The following is a 16466-nucleotide window of genomic DNA, read 5'->3' on the forward strand; positions in this document are numbered from 1 at the left end:
TGATTATATCATACTTGGGCTCCAATTACCTCACTCCACCATGACGCTGTAGCTACTTCATCAAAGTCATACAGCTTTTTAGTTAGAGAGCTGAGATTTTATCTAGATCCATTGGAACCCGAAAACTTAGATTCAAATTAAATAACCCGCGATTGAGCACAGGAGCAGCCCATATGACCCAAGTACAAAGAACAGCTTACTGCTGTTGGAGGAAAGGAGAGGGGGCCCATTGCCAGGTAGGACCTAAAGCAGGCCTGGGTTCAAAAGATCACACTGACTCCACATGTGCAACTAATAGTATCACTTCAATCTCTTTGAGCTTCAGTTCTCCTTCTGGAGAATGAGTATTTCTTGACTAGGTCCTCCATGGAGTGATTTACAGCATCAAGTCAATGACAGAGCCCACGACTTTCTACCCAAAAAGGTGGAAGATCGGTTAAGTAGGTGCTCAGGCCCTACTTGAGGCTGTAACTTTGCCTCTAGACCTCCGTGCTGAGCCCAGTCATCCCGACTGGGAGTCCCAAAGCTTTCTTCTCCACTCAAGCAGGCCGTGGTTAGCCACCCAGGTGAACAGCATACTTCCTTATGGTCCTGGGGAGTTGGCAGTCTCAATACAAAAACTAAAACAATGGTCAGAATTGATTTCTGCTAAAGTCACTCAGTATAATCAGTCTACTGGGTGACACTAAAAGCTGGGCTCAAGTAATCTGTTAATAGCTCCATTTGCTATGCAGTCATCCAGCTCGTAGTGGGAGAGGCCCTCCAGCCTACCCGGAGAAAACTGGCTTATTCTTCAGAAGACAACTAAGTCTACGAGCCTGAAATATTAACGCAATTCACCTTTGTGTTCATCCACATGCCAGTAATCCAGGAATCTCAAGAAAAGAGGATCAGTTTGGGTCATTTTAATCTTATTCCTCTCTAAGCATTCTTATAATGATAGGACATGAGTAATAAACTAAAAGATACAGAATTGGATTCTATAAATCTCAACTAATGCGTTTCTCATTCAGACCTGACACATGTCCATTCTGGATTTCCACTCCTCCTGGACAATGACTACAACTAATAGCTCTGAGAAGTTCAATGGATTTGTGGTTTAGGAAAAATGAGAGAAGGGGAAACAGATTTGCTCTAATGTCAGAAGTCTCTAGGGAGAAAATAATAGGGATCCATTTCAAGAGCTAGAGTTTTTCCTACCAACATCTCTACAACCTAGAATATGGATAGAGAGGAAAGCTCATTAGAGTTATTTTATATTATACATTTATATATTACATGCTATATCTTGTAGTTATTTTATATATTTGTATACTATATCCTATATTTTATAGCTATTTTATAGCATGTAATGTATACACTTGTATGTTACATGCAATAGAGACCCAGAAGCTTGGTTCAATTTGGATTCAAAGGAATCACTGTTGGAGAGTCTTGGGTGTCTAATGAGTCTTCAGAACTGGATTTGGATCCAGGCTATTTAATAACTTGGATCTTGGCTATTTAATAATTGTGTGACTACATTAATTAATTGTATTTTCTGATCCTCGGTTCCTTCATCTGCAAAGTGGGCATAATAATCCTATTTCACAGAACTCAACAGACAATATAGACAAGATTTAATCAACATTTTTTTTTAATTCTCAGCTAACTCATATCTAATTCAGAATTGACAAGTATTCATTCTGAAACTCCCACGGCGTTTCTGAAAGAGGATAAATATTGAATATTTGATGCATGGTGATTACCAATAAATCTGTGTGTATGTGTGTGTTTCATTTATTTTAACTTAATCTTAAGTTAGAGTTCCTAGTAGGTAAGTACAAGAGGCAGATTTGAAAAATAGGATTAAATTGGGAATGCAATAGTAAGTGCTCAATAAATATGCTTATTTAAAACGTGAACAAATGAACAGAAGACATACTAATGGTCCTGTTCCTATATTCCTGTAGTGCTGGGGAAGAAATACCTCCTTCGATGATGTCCACTGAGCAAATGCAGCCATTGGAGCTCTCAGAAGACAGACTGGACAAGCTAGACCCTCATTGTGACCCCTTAGGTAAATGCTCCAGGGTGAATGTCAGTAGTGGAAGTCAGAAAGGAGATGTCTCTGTCATTCTCTTGCCATTCGGTTTGCAGGCAAGTCAGAGGGAGACTCCCAGAAACCTGATCGTTTGTGCCTTCTGGTGACAGCCAACACCAGATGGACAGGCAAATAGCATGGCTTTGCAGGGTCTGCCCTGTAAATATTAGCTGAAGCACTGTAGAGAGGTTCATTAAGGTTAAAAAAAGAGAGAAAAGGCATTGTCCTTTTTTGGGGGGTCTGACAGAGTCCCAGGCAGAGCATTTTTGAGGCAATAAATGGAATGTGTCAGCAGAGCTTGTTTCCAGTATTTGCCGGCACACTTAAACCCCATGTGCAGTGCCAATAAAATATTTCAAATATCTCTCTTTGCCTATCAAGACAGAATTTTAAATAGCCTTTTTCTGCTTTATTGTCAATCTGTTTCCTTTCCAGAACTGACTTTTTGCATAACCTTTGTAATGAAAATACCAGAAACATTTCTGCCTCTACCCATTTCTAAAAATGAGACACTCAGACTTTTGATGGATGGGCCTTTTGCATATTCATAGCCTTTGTTTATGTCTTGCTTGGTTATGACTCCCCCCCTCCTCTCCTCTCTCCCCATTTGCCATCAAGATAGTTTATGTTCAAGATTTCTCCAAAAGTGGGAAAAAGTGCAATTAAAGTAAAAGTCAAAATTGAAGCAAATGTCTTGCTCTCTGTACTGTGCACTGAGTTGGATTTTAGGGTGAAATGGTGACCCATGACTGGTCCCTACCCAACCTATACTTCCAGAGATCCCACAGCTGGGCAGCACTCAGTCTGAGTGATATTCATTCATTCAACAAATGTCTGTGGTAAGTATGATATAGGGGGAAATTAACTGTGATGCGTGGCAACAAATTTTTAAAATTTCATTTTCAGTCAAGCGTTGAAAAACATAGGGGGATGGGGTAACTGGATGATGAATATTAAAAAGGCCGTGTGAGGGCAGCCCGGGTGGCTCAGCGGTTTAGTGCCACCTTTGGCCCGGGGCCTGATCCGGAAGACCCAGGATCAAATCCCATGTCAGGCTCCCTGTGTGGAGCCTGCTTCTCTCTCTGCTTCTCTCTCTGCCTCTCTCTCTCGAATAAATAAATAAAATCTTTTCTTTTTTTTTTAAAAAAAGAAGGGTATGTGATGTGATAAGCACTGGGTGTTCTATGCAACCAATGAATCACTAAATTCTAGCCCTGAAACTAATAATACAGTATACGTTAACTAACTTGAATTTAAATAAAAAAATTTTTAAGTGAAAAATAATAATAGTAAAAATGAAACGTAGTCCCAAGAGCCTGGGCTTACTCCTGATGCCATAACCTGCCAGTAATGTGACTTTTAGCCTTTCATCTTGCCTTCTAAATCTCATTTTCCTCATCTGCAAATTGGGGATAATAGTATACTTCCTTGTGGGCTTAGTGTGAGAACTAAACAAGATAATATATTTAGGGTGTGCTATGAATATTTGACAACTGGAAAACACAAGCATTGATGAACCAGAGAAAGTGTTTGTCATTCCCACACACTAGAAGGATATGAAATCATCTAGTATATAAGCAATATTCAAGGGATTTCCCCTCACCTCTTTTTTTGTATCTGTACACTTAAAAGCATATGATTAAGTACCTTACATATAGTATGATCTCAATAGATGCTTATTAAATGGAAATGATTGGGTTGAATTATTCAAATCCTTTAGCTGAAAGGAAATATGTATTTCTATTACATATGGCTGAAGGAAATGATGCTATTTGATTTTCTGATTGTGTATTGTGATCTTTGGAGGATGCAGGCATAATAATGTATGGTTGCTAAGTATTTCTAATGGTAGGTTTCTCATGCATACTGAGTATATAAAACAAAGGACCGTCCAGATATAAAGCTCAATAGACCCTAGCAACTTGAAAGGAAGAACCATTCATTTGTCTTTTTAGTCCTAGAATCTCGTTTAAGGCCTGGCATCGAGGAGGAGCTTCATCAATGTTTGTTGAATAAATACATTTTGAGTGACACAGGATATAGCTAGACCCACAAAACTGAAGTGAACATGTTTGGCACATTTAAACCTCCATGTTTTAAAGACACTGACCCAGATATTTTTATAAAAAAGAAACAGAGAGAGGGACACCCGGGTGCCTCAGTTGGTTAAGCACCTGACTCTTAATTTCAGCTCAGGTTATGATCCTTGGAGTCCTGCGATGGAGCCCCACATCAGACTCCTCACTCAGTAGGGAGTCTGCTTGAAGATTCTCTCCCTCTGCTCCTCATCACTTGTGCACTCTCTCTCTCTAAAATAAATAAATCTAAAAAAAAAAAAAAGAGAGAGAGAGAAGAAGGAAGGAAGGAAGGAAGGAAGGAAGGAAGGAAGGAAGGAAGGAGGAAGGAAGGAAGGAAGGAAGGAAGGAAGGAAGGAAGGAAGGAAGGAAGGAAGGAAGGAAAGAAAAATGGCTGAAAAGATCCATTTAATTTCTGAATTTCTGAAAATCCATTCACAGTTGTAGAAGTACCAGACTGTAGCCAGGCCTTAGTGAGTTTCCAGAGAAGATAGATAACTCCATTTTTTTGTAGCTTCTTTGAACCCTAACAGACTATTTCCTTACCTATAACATGTTTGAGTTTATTCATTTAAGCATACATTCAACAGATATCTATTAATTTCTGTAAGGAGATAAAACACAAGATATCTGCCATCAAAGAAGGCAGAAAGACATATGAATAAAAAGGTGTTACATGAGCAAAAATCCTGTGGATATCTTGAAAATGAGAAAGGACACCAAGGACTGGGAAAGACTTATGAGATGGGGCAGGAAGGTGGGCTTTTCTTTGAACCTTATAAGAGGTTAGGGGCTGAGCAATGACCAGAGTGAACATTCTTTTGAGGATCTGAAATACATCAACTGAAACAACTGCTTTGCCAACATTAACAAATTTAGTCCTCTCTCTCTCTGTCATACACACAGACACACACACACACTGATTTAATATTATCTCCACTTTAAAAGGTGAAGCAATATTAAGTTTCTTGAAATTAAGACCCAAGTTTTCAGATCTAACAAGTGATAACGTCATCAACTGAACTCAGATCAGTCTACTCCACTTAAATCCATTCAATATGCATTTATTGGAGGTAGAGGCTATTAAGAATAAAAATATCAAAAGAATATAATAATCTCCAAGAAGGCTCTGTCAAAAGCAGGAGACAAGCCATTATAGAACAAGCAAATGTCATTGTCTAGAACAACCATAGAGAAGCTCAGGGAAGCACATCAGCAGCAAAAGCATCAAGGAGTCAGATGGAACAGAGAAAATACTTTCGTGGGCGAGAAATGATCAGATTGGTTTCATCACTCACACTGACATCTGATGGACATGATGTAGAATTCCAGCTTTACAAGCTCCAGGGACTGAGAAAGGTAAAGAGCTGAGTAAGAAGACAAGAGGATCTGGAGTGAGAATGAGCAAATAGGAGAATTGCAACGGCAGTGGGGAAGTGAATGAAGACACCACTACTGAAGGCAAATGTGCATGGTCAGCATGACCCAGCGGGCCCCAGACATGAAGGAGGGTGAAGAATTTGTTACTACAAGACTGAAGAGCATTCTGGGTTCCCTACTGGCCCATGGAGTCTTCAAGAGACGAAACCTTGATCAAAGGAAATTAAGAAAGAGCGTTTAGCACAGAGAATCTGTTCTATCAGAAATTTAACTCAAGGGATCCCTGAGTAGCTCAGCAGGTTTGGCGCCTGCCTTCGGCCCCGGGGCATGATCCTGGGGCCCCGGGGTCGAGTCCCACGTCGGGCTCCCTGCATGGGGCCTGCTTCTCCCTCTGCCTGTGCCTCTGCCTCTCTTGCTCTCTCTCTGTGTCTCTCATGAATAAATAAATAAAATCTTAAAAAAAAAAATTTAACTCAAACCCACTCTGTGCCTTGCCTAACTATATTTTAAAGTTCTTCATTTTGATTATCCGTCCATTTGAGCTTTCTTTATTTGAAATTTTACAGACTATTCTAGTTTTCTGTTTTATTATATGTATTTGTGCAAGACTACTAAAGTCCTCTGTAGACTAAGCCAAAATATATAAATATTTTTCTTTTTTCAGACCAAATGGCTTCTGCAAGTAATTGAAAACCAACCAGTTCCTTTACTCATGTTATCTTTTTTTTTTCTTTGCATCCTATCAAAATCAGATGACCTTTCAGACCAGCTCATTAAAGACTGTGATCTCAATAAGAAGCCAAGAAAGGGGAAAAATGTACAGGTGGCCCTGAATGTTGAGTCAGAGCAAAAAAAACCGAGGAGGAAAGATACACCAGCACTGCACATCCCACCTTTTATACCAGGTAAAGGGCAACGAGGTCAGTTTGCATGTCTGTAAAGGGGAACCATTGCCACTAGATCACATTGGTCTTACAACTTTTTCCTTAAATATGTGGGTGTTTTTAAATCACGGGTACTAGTCCTTCATCTGTCTTCGTTACAATAAGGTCAGCTGCTATAACAAATGAATTCCAAATTGTTAGTGGCACAACACAAGGTTTTTTTCAGTCATCACTAGTGTGAGTTGAGGAGGCAGGTTCTTCTCCAAACAGTAATTACAGGGACTCTGGCTGATGGCAATCTGGACATCACCAGCACCTGGATTTCAAAGTCACCATGAGCATCAGCATCCAGCAGGCATGGGGATGAGGGGCACAGGGGCGGGGCGGGGGATGGCGGGAAGAACAGAATGGAAGACTGGCAGGCCCGGAAGTGACACATATCACTTCCTTCCATCACAAACCTCACCTGACAGCAAGGGAGGCTGAAAAGGGTAGCCCAGCTGTGTGTCCAGCAGAAAAGCAAAATGGTTTAGGGAACAGCTAATGTGTCCCTATAACAACTTTGTGTGTGATGTGGGACTCTCTCATTTCCCCAATGTTTGATCTGTTCTTATTTCCTTTTCTCCTTCCCTTTGGGCCATTTATTTAGTGTCCTCTCCACTCACAGCCCACTTGGAGGGATACAAAACAAAGAGAACACTGAGCTTTCTGGGAAAGAGCTTTCAGTTTTATTTATTTATTTATTTATTTATTTATTTATTTATTTATTTATTTTAATTATCAGGGATATATTTTTTTAAATTTTTATTTATTTATGATAGTCACACAGAGAGAGAGAGAGAGAGAGAGGCAGAGACACAGGCGGAGGGAGAAGCAGGCTCCATGCACCGGGAGCCCGACGTGGGATTCGATCCCAGGTCTCCAGGATCGCGCCCTGGGCCAAAGGCAGGCGCCAAACCACTGCGCCACCCAGGGATCCCGAGCTTTCAGTTTTATAAGAAATAATGGAAGCATGTAAATGGCTGAAATATGCAGTGAGCAGGAAGGCTGTAATGAGGTCCTTACAGAAGGACCCTGGGAGCTCAGCCTGGGCAGTGAATCGTGGACAGTTGGATTGAGGAGATTGTTTGCAGAGAGTTGCTAAACGTTGGAGAGAAATTTCACATGGGAGAGAGGTGAGAAGGTGGCAAGTCACCGAAGACCGTAGCATGTGGCTTGCAGAGCAGCAAATGATCCATTGCCCTAAGGAGGATGGACCCCAGAGGTGGACAGACCTGGGCTCGCTTCCTGGCTCTGACCCCTGCGAGCTGTGTTACCGTGGGCACATTTCTTTGCCTCACTTTCCTCAGATGTGTGATGGTGGTCGTAATATTAAATTCCTCGGGGCTTTGTAAGGCTAAAATAAAATCAGGCCTGCAAAACCCTTTGTGTCACTTCAATAAATACTAATTCCTAATATAAAAAAGCTTTTCTTAAAATAAGTCTGAAAGATATATTGATTACCATCACTAGGTATGTGTGCAAACATGAATGCATAGACCTTATGTATAGGATGTATGTATTTGACCCTGTTTCTCCCTCTGTTCCCCTAACCATGCAGGTGTGCTTTCAGAACATTTAATTAAAAGCTACGACATTCAAGAGATACACCCAAAGGGCAAAATGAGTCCAGCTCTTCATAACTCTGACCTGGACCAGAAAAAACCAAGGAGAAAAGACACACCTGCCCTGCACGTGTCCCCCTTTGCAGCAGGTAAAAGAGCTGGTGCAAGGTATTTGCAGGGGGTGATGGGAACAGGTCAAGAGCCTTACCATCTGGAGGTGCCACGGGCATGGCCTCTGTCCTGGCCCAGCAATCTGTGTCACACAGAAGCGCTCTGTGGGGGGAGCAGCATTTATGCTGCCTTTCAGGCTTACCTTCACTGGCAGCTCCCCCAGGGCTGACTTGGAGCTGGGGAGGTTCAAAGCATTACTCATGCTTCAGCAGAACTGGTCAGATTCACTGAGCCAATGAAATAGAAATGTCAGTGGGTCCTTGAAAAGAGCTGGAATACCCTCTTCCCCAGCCTTCTGTGGATCATGCACCCTACTACTGATGGCTGATTCTCCCAAGACACCTGGCTGGATATACTGACCAAGTCTTCAAAACAAGAGAGAGAGGGAGAGGGAGAGAAAGGGAGATGCGGAAATAGTGAGAGCTAACTTTAGTAACAAACTATAGACATGATCTCTGAAAATATCACCTTTTTTTTTCAGATGTAATTGAGTATTTATGGTTAATTTTGTTAGGTATGATAATGACAGTTTAGTTATGGTTTTAAAAAGCTTTTAGTGTTAGAGATACATACAGACGTGTTATAGGGAATTTGCTTTACAAAATGAAAAATAAAGACAACTAGGTAAAACAAAACTGATAAAATGTTAATAATTATTAATTATGTACTTCTGTCTATTTTGAAAATTCCCAAAATAAAAATGTTTATTTTTAAATTTAAATTCAATTAATTAACATATAATGTTTTATTAGTTTCAGAGGTAGAGGTCAGTAATTCATCAATCTTACATAACACCCAGTGCTCATTATATCACATGCTCTACTTAATATCCATCACCTAGTTACCCCATATCCTCCACCACCTCCCCTCCAGCAACCCTCAATTCATTTCTTATGATTAAGAGTCTCTTATGGTTTATCTCCCTGTCTGATTTCATCTTGTTTTATTTTTCCCTGTCTTCTCCTATGATTTTCTATTTTGTTTCTTAAATTCCACATGAGTGAGATCATATGATAATTGTCTTTCTCTGACTTATTTCGCTTAGCATAATACCTTCTAGTTCCACCCACAATTGCAAATGGCAAGATTTTATATTTTTTGATCCTGAAAGTATCATCTTAATGAGAGCTATCTTAACATGTGTCAAATCAAACCCAAAAATCTTGCTGAAGTCTGTGCACAAGGCTTTACAGCAGCCAGTATGTGAACATAGTCTTATTCCTGAGAATTTCATGTGGATATTAGGGAATAAGAAGTATATGGTCATTATTAGACTATAATAAGACTGAGTATGTGTGTGGGTGTGTGTGTGTGTGGGGGGGTGTATGTGTGTCTTTTATATAGATATTTGGAGAGGAGTGGCAGGGAAGAAAATGTACTAATGTTTATGGAGAGCCTACTAAATATTAGGTACTGAGTTTGGTATGTCTCACAGATTTTTTAAAATCAGCTGAATAGCACAAGAAAGTAGCTATTAATTCCCTATATAGATAAAGACACTGAAAGAATGTAAGTCACTTAAAGTCTTCTGTGGATGGCATTGATGGATGGATAGCTGCTTGGCTGCTTGATGGATTGATAACGGGATGATTAGATGGACAGATAAATGGACCAAATTATGTTCAAGATTAAACCCCATGATGTCATAGAGCTGAGGCTTGAATCCAGGGCTGTCTCACCTGTGGACAACTTTTTACCGTACTGTGGTATAGTTGGGACTTGCAGCACTAGGGTAATCCAGAAGGGACACTTTGGGAGGAGATGAGATTTTGTCATTATAGAACTATGTTTCCCCATTGTTTTATTTAATAAAGAAAAAAATGGAAAGAAGGCTCAGAAGAAGACATCATGAATAGGCAGTCAGGTGCAGCAGACAAGGGCTACTGATTTCTGTGGGGCAGAGCCAAGCAAGGAGGACTGGAGCATAAGGAGGGACTTCTCTGGAGAAATAGATCGAGGACCAACTGGCAGGATCTGAACTGCCTCAAACATGCTGTTTGCGAGCTACAAGCATCCCTACTGCACTGATCCTCCAACCCATCACGCTTTTCCCCCAAGCTCTGCCTCTGTCCTGCTTCCAGTCACCTTTCAAGACAGTCAGCTCAAAGTCTCTGCTAAAAGACTCCTCTAGGTCCAAAATGATCCTTTTCTATTCCGAACTAACTCTGTAGTAGACATGGGCAGGCCAATAACAAACTTTGTCATCTCTTCCAGCGTAGTCTTTTACGGCTTTTGTTTCTAAGAACAGCTACAGCTGTTCTTTACATTGACTTACATTTGATGAATTCATGAGAACTGGTCTGCGGTTGCTCTATGTTGCTGATATTAACCTTGACATCTAGTCCAGTCCCTTCTATATAGCAATGCTCAATTAGTATCTATGGATTTGATATTCTATTTGGCAATCACAATTCTGCAGTTCCAAGTTCTTCATTAGGAGACCCTGTTTCTTACCCATTCTTGTATTTGTTTTTATTGAAGTCCTCCTAGGGGAAGACTAGGGGAAGGGGAAGTCCTTCCTAGGGGAAGACTAAAACAAAAATATGTATGGACAGAGAGTCACCGTAGCACACAGCATTAAAGATGGACTTTGGAGTCAGAAAGGTCTAAATTTAATCTCTGGTTTTGCTCATTCTAGCTTTGTGACCCTGGGCAACTAGCACAAACAAAAGAGCCTCCTTCATTTCATCCATCTCTGAAAGGAAGACCGAAAAATCTGTCTCCCAGGATTGTTAACATAATTAAATAAAGCACATAAAGCACTTAGCACAGATCCTGGATTTTTGAAAGTCTTCAATAAATGTTAGTTCCCCTCCATTCTCCCAACCTTATATTCCTTGAGATGAATTAAACCATTTCTAAAGGTGAGAATCTTCCTAGCCGCAATGTTTTGCCTCTCCATATAAATCTACTGATTCAGGGTACTTCCTAAAATGTTGAGCTCTATTTATCTGGCAACGGATGCTGCCTGCATCATAATATCTATATCTTCAGAGAGCAGCTTCCCAGTTGAATGAAAAAAATGTTTCTCAAACAAGGTGAAGTACACAGAGCTGGAGAGAGAGGCTGTATATCCGTGGACTCTAATCACATTATGGAATTCTTTGAATCAGCAAATCTCTGTGTTATATTTGCAATTATAGATGTTGTTCTATGAGTCTAGTTTTTATTAGCATATTAGCTGGAGCACTTTATTTTTGAAGAGCCTTTTAGTATCTAAAGATTTGGCAGTAATAGAAATGCTAGTTAAGCTGATAAGGATAGAGCCTTCGGCAGATGTTCAGAGAGACTCATATTGGTTCTAATAAGGGTGTTGAGAGGAACTCACAGACAAATGCACTCTGGAGACATCTCCTCTCATTAGCCCTTGGCAACTGAAGACTGGACGAGGATTATCTCTCTCTTCTAAATCTCTTGCTAACTACCTTCATTCCCCTAGGTTAATGAGCTTATTTGACAAGTTCCAACTGCCAGACAACTCCTCAGTGAGGAGTCATCTCTGGCTTCCTTGCCAACCCAAGGTTTGTTCCCAACTTGGCCCACATTTTCCAGGGCCCCCCATCTTGGTGACTACATGGCAGGGTGTACTGGGTTGTGATTAGTGAGATCTGAGTAGCCTAGACTTGCTTAAAAGAAAAAGAAGTCTTTAGTTAAGGTCTGTGGCAAAGGGAGCCAAAGAAAGTAAAGAATAATGAGGCCAGAAGCACTGAAGCAAAGCCTGTTGGATAATTGGCCCATAAGCTATGAATATTTGGAGATCAAAGCTCAATAATGTACTTGTAGAAAGGGGACTGTTATGTCCTTTGAAAGTGACACCGCTTCTATTCTGCTGGGAAGAGTGTTCTCTCTCATGTGGCTTACCAAGACAGGTGGTGTCTTAGCCTCAGCTCCCTTAGATCAGAGGCATACATCTTTAATGCAGGTGACCAGCTCTGAATGGGATCATGGCCTAAAACAGCTTGCTGCAAGTTTAATTGGTTGACCCTTAGAGACTTGGGACTGACAGCTTTGGCCTTAAAAACATACCTGGTTCTAACGAACAGCCAAGTTCCATAAACTCCTACACAGAGAGTAGAAAGGTAGAAACTGACATTTTCTAAATCCCTACTGTACCCCATACCCTTTGATAGATCATAGAATACCCTTTAAGAACCTGAAGGTTTGGTAGGGGAGATGGATATATTACCCAATGATTCCTACAATGTGATATGTGCTTTAATGGAGGTTCATGTAAAAGTGTGCTTGAAGCATAAATGAATATTGGTCTAAATCTACCCGGCAGCATCACTCCCTGAGGGAGATAGGATTTATTTTTCCTCCAGTTTCGCAGATGAATAAACTGAAGCTCAGACAGGTTAAGTGACTTGCTCAAAGTTAAATGGCCACCAAGTTAAGGCAAAACTTTCTGGCTCTAGACCTCATTCCTTCAATGACATGTCTCTGTTTCCCCCAGGAGAACAGAGGATCAAGGCTGGGTTAAACTACCCATGTTTATCAAACCTCACTCATCTTCAAAGGAACAAAGTTGATGATTTGAACTATCAAGAGTAAAAATACAGTGATGACATACATGCTACTGATTTCAGCTTCACCCTGCACAGTCACAGCCATGAAATCAGGATTTTCATGAGCTACCATATGTATTCTTCATTGTAAGATGCTAAAAATAATGCTTAATTCTACTAATATAAATATTAGTTCACTTTCTACTTAAAGATCTCCCACGTCCCTGTGGAAAGCCTAGCCTACTTTGGGAAGGGTTGACCTTGATGGCTAAACAGGATCCTCCCTTCCCTGAAATCCCAGGACTTTTTTTTTTTTTTTTTGACCCAGATGCTCATCTGACTAGGTTTCAAGGATACCCCAAATAATCAGAAAGTTGACTGGGATCTGGGAATTTAAATGCTCTTGCCTACTTTGAATCAACTCAAATTTGGCTTAATGTGAAAAGATATCAAAGAGAATTAGGATAGTAAGTTTGGGGACTTAGCATAGTTAACTCTCTGTTCTCTTCCCATGCTAACCTTCTTTCCAAATGAAAATCCAAACCTCTTTGCAGCTGGTAGAAGAGAAAATATCTCCCACTGTGTTTCATAAGTGATTTATGCAAAATTCTCAGTTTCAACCAGACTCTTGAAATTGTTTTTCTCCTCCAATAAATATCTGCTAATTGGTTAAAAAAAAAAAACAACCCATATGAACAAACTAGGAACTGAATCAAATGAATAGTCATTAAGATCAACACATAGTTTTCATTAATTTGCTGCTGTTGAATGGAGTCCAGTGTTGTAAAAAGGCCTCTTGTGGTGCACAGCTTTCTACCCTCATGTTTAGATCTTTATGAAATGCTTAATGAACTGAAAGGTCTCTAATTATGAGACGGTGGGGGCGATGCAAGGCAGTGGTGGTTGGCTGAAGTGGATGGACAGAAATCATGGAGGACTGGCCTTGAACCATAGCTTCCTTTATCTTTTTATTATAATGACCCTACTTTACAATTGACAGGATGAGCAGAACCACCCAGACCTCCTTGGATGGTCTTAACTGGGCTGATCAGTCCAGAATATTGTGCTCAGTCTTCTAAAGTTCAACAACCAGCAAGCTTTTAAAAAGCAAAATATATTGGAGCCCAACATAGGAATAGCAACTTTGAATTCTGTGTAGTAAGGATGCTAAAAAAAAAAAAAAACACTTGATGCTCCTAAAATTTCAGAAAAGAAAGGATATTTTAACCCCTCAAAGAAGAAAAAGAATCATCTCAAAATAAAAAACAACTTTTTTAAATTGCCACCACAGAACTTTATTAAAACTCACAGCACTTTCTTAAATTTCTCCTTTTCCTTTGAACATTTTAAACTTTATCACCTACCAGTACTGACATTCAGGAATGGCATGTTCAGAGCCTCAGCTCGATATTTCCCCCAGATGTTAGTAAAATGTATTTAATTTTGGTTTCATGCTACTGACCCATTCTTTTCTTAATTTTTTAATTATTTTATTTCATTGTATTTAAATTCAATTTGCCAACATATAGTATAATACCCAGTGCTCATCTCATTGTGTGCCCTTCTTAGGGCCCGTCACCCAGTCACCTCATCCCCCACCCACCTCCCCTTCTGTTTGTTTTCCAGAGTTAGGAGTCTCTCATGGTTTGTCTCCCTCTCTAATTTTTCCCCACTCAGTTTTCCCCCTTCTCTTATGGTCCCTTTCACTATTTTCTTATATTCCACATATGAGTGACCCTTCTTTTCAAAGAACTGAACTAGCTAATGTGAAAGGAACGGGAAGGGACTTGGTGCTCACAGGGTGATGCTGCACTCAACACTGTCTGCACTTCTCCTTCAATTGGCACAAAACCAGCATGCTCATTTTATATCCAGGAAAATTCAGGTGTGAAAGTGTTAAATGGCCCAACACAGACTGAGGGAGTAGCAGAATAAGAGGTCCACAACAAGTGGACTCCCAAACCTGTTTGTTTTCATCCTCCTGTGCTGTAAGCTTAAACGCAGACTATAAACCAGAGGTAAAAGTTGCCTCTAACTCCTAGGTTGAGGGGCTTCTGGTCACCAGAATGCTGCCTCATTGAGTCCTAGCTCCTCTGGGCGGGCCAAAGGCATTCCACTCCCTCACTCAGTTGGCACCTTTAACTCTTGGCTCTGCAGATGCTAAAGGGTTTCTGGGTTGCCATGCTCCTGTGTGCTGTGTCTACGCAGAAAGGTTGTCTAATATTTTAATTAGAGGCACTTAATTGCAGATTGGTGCTTTGTTTTGCAGGTGTGACACTGCTCAGGGATGAAGGACCCAAGGTGATCATGGAAGATGACGAAAAGGATGGTGACAAGATAGCTATTTAAAGAGAGTTCCCCTGAGACCACCTGTAAATAGGTTAGATTGGTTCCCTGTGGTGACCTAGAAAAAAAATAGACTTGCTTCTGCTCTCATTTTGCCTTTGAGATCCAGACACCTTTCCCCCAAGAGGCATACTATATCAGATTGCCAGTCACCTCCTTGTCTCTTTCCTCTTTCTTGAATCTGGTTTCTATTCCCGCCTCTTGAGTTGTCATTTTCTAAAGCAGTGGAAAGGAAACAGATCCTTCTAAATTAGGAGGTAACAGGGAAAGCTCTAGTGCACAGCTTCTGCATCTTCTGGATCAATCTATGGAGCAAAGAACAAGAACAGCATGGAAGTGCTATTTTTCTTGGTTTATGCTGGTGGGCAGGACTTGACTTCACATCATCCAAATAGCAGTTCAAGTGGGGACTCCCTGTTGCCATTTAAGGAGGTGAGAATGTTTGGGTACAGACTCACTGATTGCTTTGGAGAACATGGTCTTTTATCTCTTTATCTTTCTTCAAGAGCATGTGTCTCTGGTGACATTTCTAAGGCCCTTGTTACTGATACCATAAAGGTGAATGAACTGGAGGAGTCAACCCAACCAACCATGCCTTGGCTGAAAATACCAGAGATAAGGAGTGCTGGTCTACTGAGACGCTTACAATTATATCCTATTTGTTTTCATTTTTTAAAACATCTCTTAACCATGTTGTCCCGAAATCTGTGAGCTGTGTCACAAGTGAACCATTACTAATGATAGGTAGGATATTGTTTGAGATGAATTTACTTCTTAAAAAATTAAGGCCAGTGGAAGGCCACTCCTATATTTTTAGCATTCTCACTTACTTAGACCCTCATATGCTTTCTTGGATGGGAAGGAAAGATGCAGAGTTTGCTACTGAGCAAGAACCTCTATGTAACACCTACCCCAGCCTGCTATCTGTGGATGCCATGGGAAGCCTTTGCAGGAGGGCCTTATCACCAGATCATGGACATGGGGAAAGGCAAAAATTGTTGTTAAAAAAAAGAAAGGTGGATATTCAAACAGATCTTGCCTGAAAGTGGTAATTTCAAAGCTCTGTATACACCCTGGCTCCAAGAGGCTGTCTTTCTCACAAATGTGGGAAAGATGTAGGACACTGCTGGTAATAAAAATGCTTCTAACCAGATCTTTATATCCTGGTGCATTTCTTCTAAAAATTATTTACTTACAAATATAATGAGAAGAGGTTGCAAAAGAGAATCACAGGATTGATTGATTTGTTTGGTTTGGTTTTGACCCACATAGGCTTAAAAATGTCTGAATCAGCCATTAATATGTAACAATTCAATCAGAAGAATTTGTGTAAGATTCTAGATTTCCAGATTCTCTTAGAAAAACACCTCAAGATCTGACAACCTTGGGTTTGATTGGAAGCATGACAACTATCAGCT

General features: G+C 40.4%; 1 protein-coding gene across 4 annotated transcripts in view; it reads left to right on the forward strand.

Moving 5' to 3' along the window:
* PPP1R17 (protein phosphatase 1 regulatory subunit 17) overlaps window positions 1–16201 on the forward strand; it is a 43739-nt gene extending 27538 nt beyond the window's left edge. For 2 of the 4 annotated variants that reach the window (XM_035698658.2, XM_025464553.3), the window contains exons 2-5: window positions 1953–2059; window positions 6291–6443; window positions 8023–8175; window positions 14972–16201. In XM_035698658.2, coding sequence (XP_035554551.1) covers window positions 1953–2059; window positions 6291–6443; window positions 8023–8175; window positions 14972–15051 — 493 coding nt within the window. In that variant the 3' untranslated portion in view covers window positions 15052–16201. The remainder of the gene's footprint in view (window positions 1–1952; window positions 2060–6290; window positions 6444–8022; window positions 8176–14971) is intronic. The other 2 variants (XM_035698659.2, XM_049093776.1) reach the window with 1 other exon arrangement.
* The last annotated feature ends 265 nt before the right edge of the window (window positions 16202–16466 follow it).

This window comes from Canis lupus, chromosome 14 (assembly GCF_003254725.2).
Source record: "Canis lupus dingo isolate Sandy chromosome 14, ASM325472v2, whole genome shotgun sequence".
NCBI classification, from domain to species: domain Eukaryota; kingdom Metazoa; phylum Chordata; class Mammalia; order Carnivora; family Canidae; genus Canis; species Canis lupus.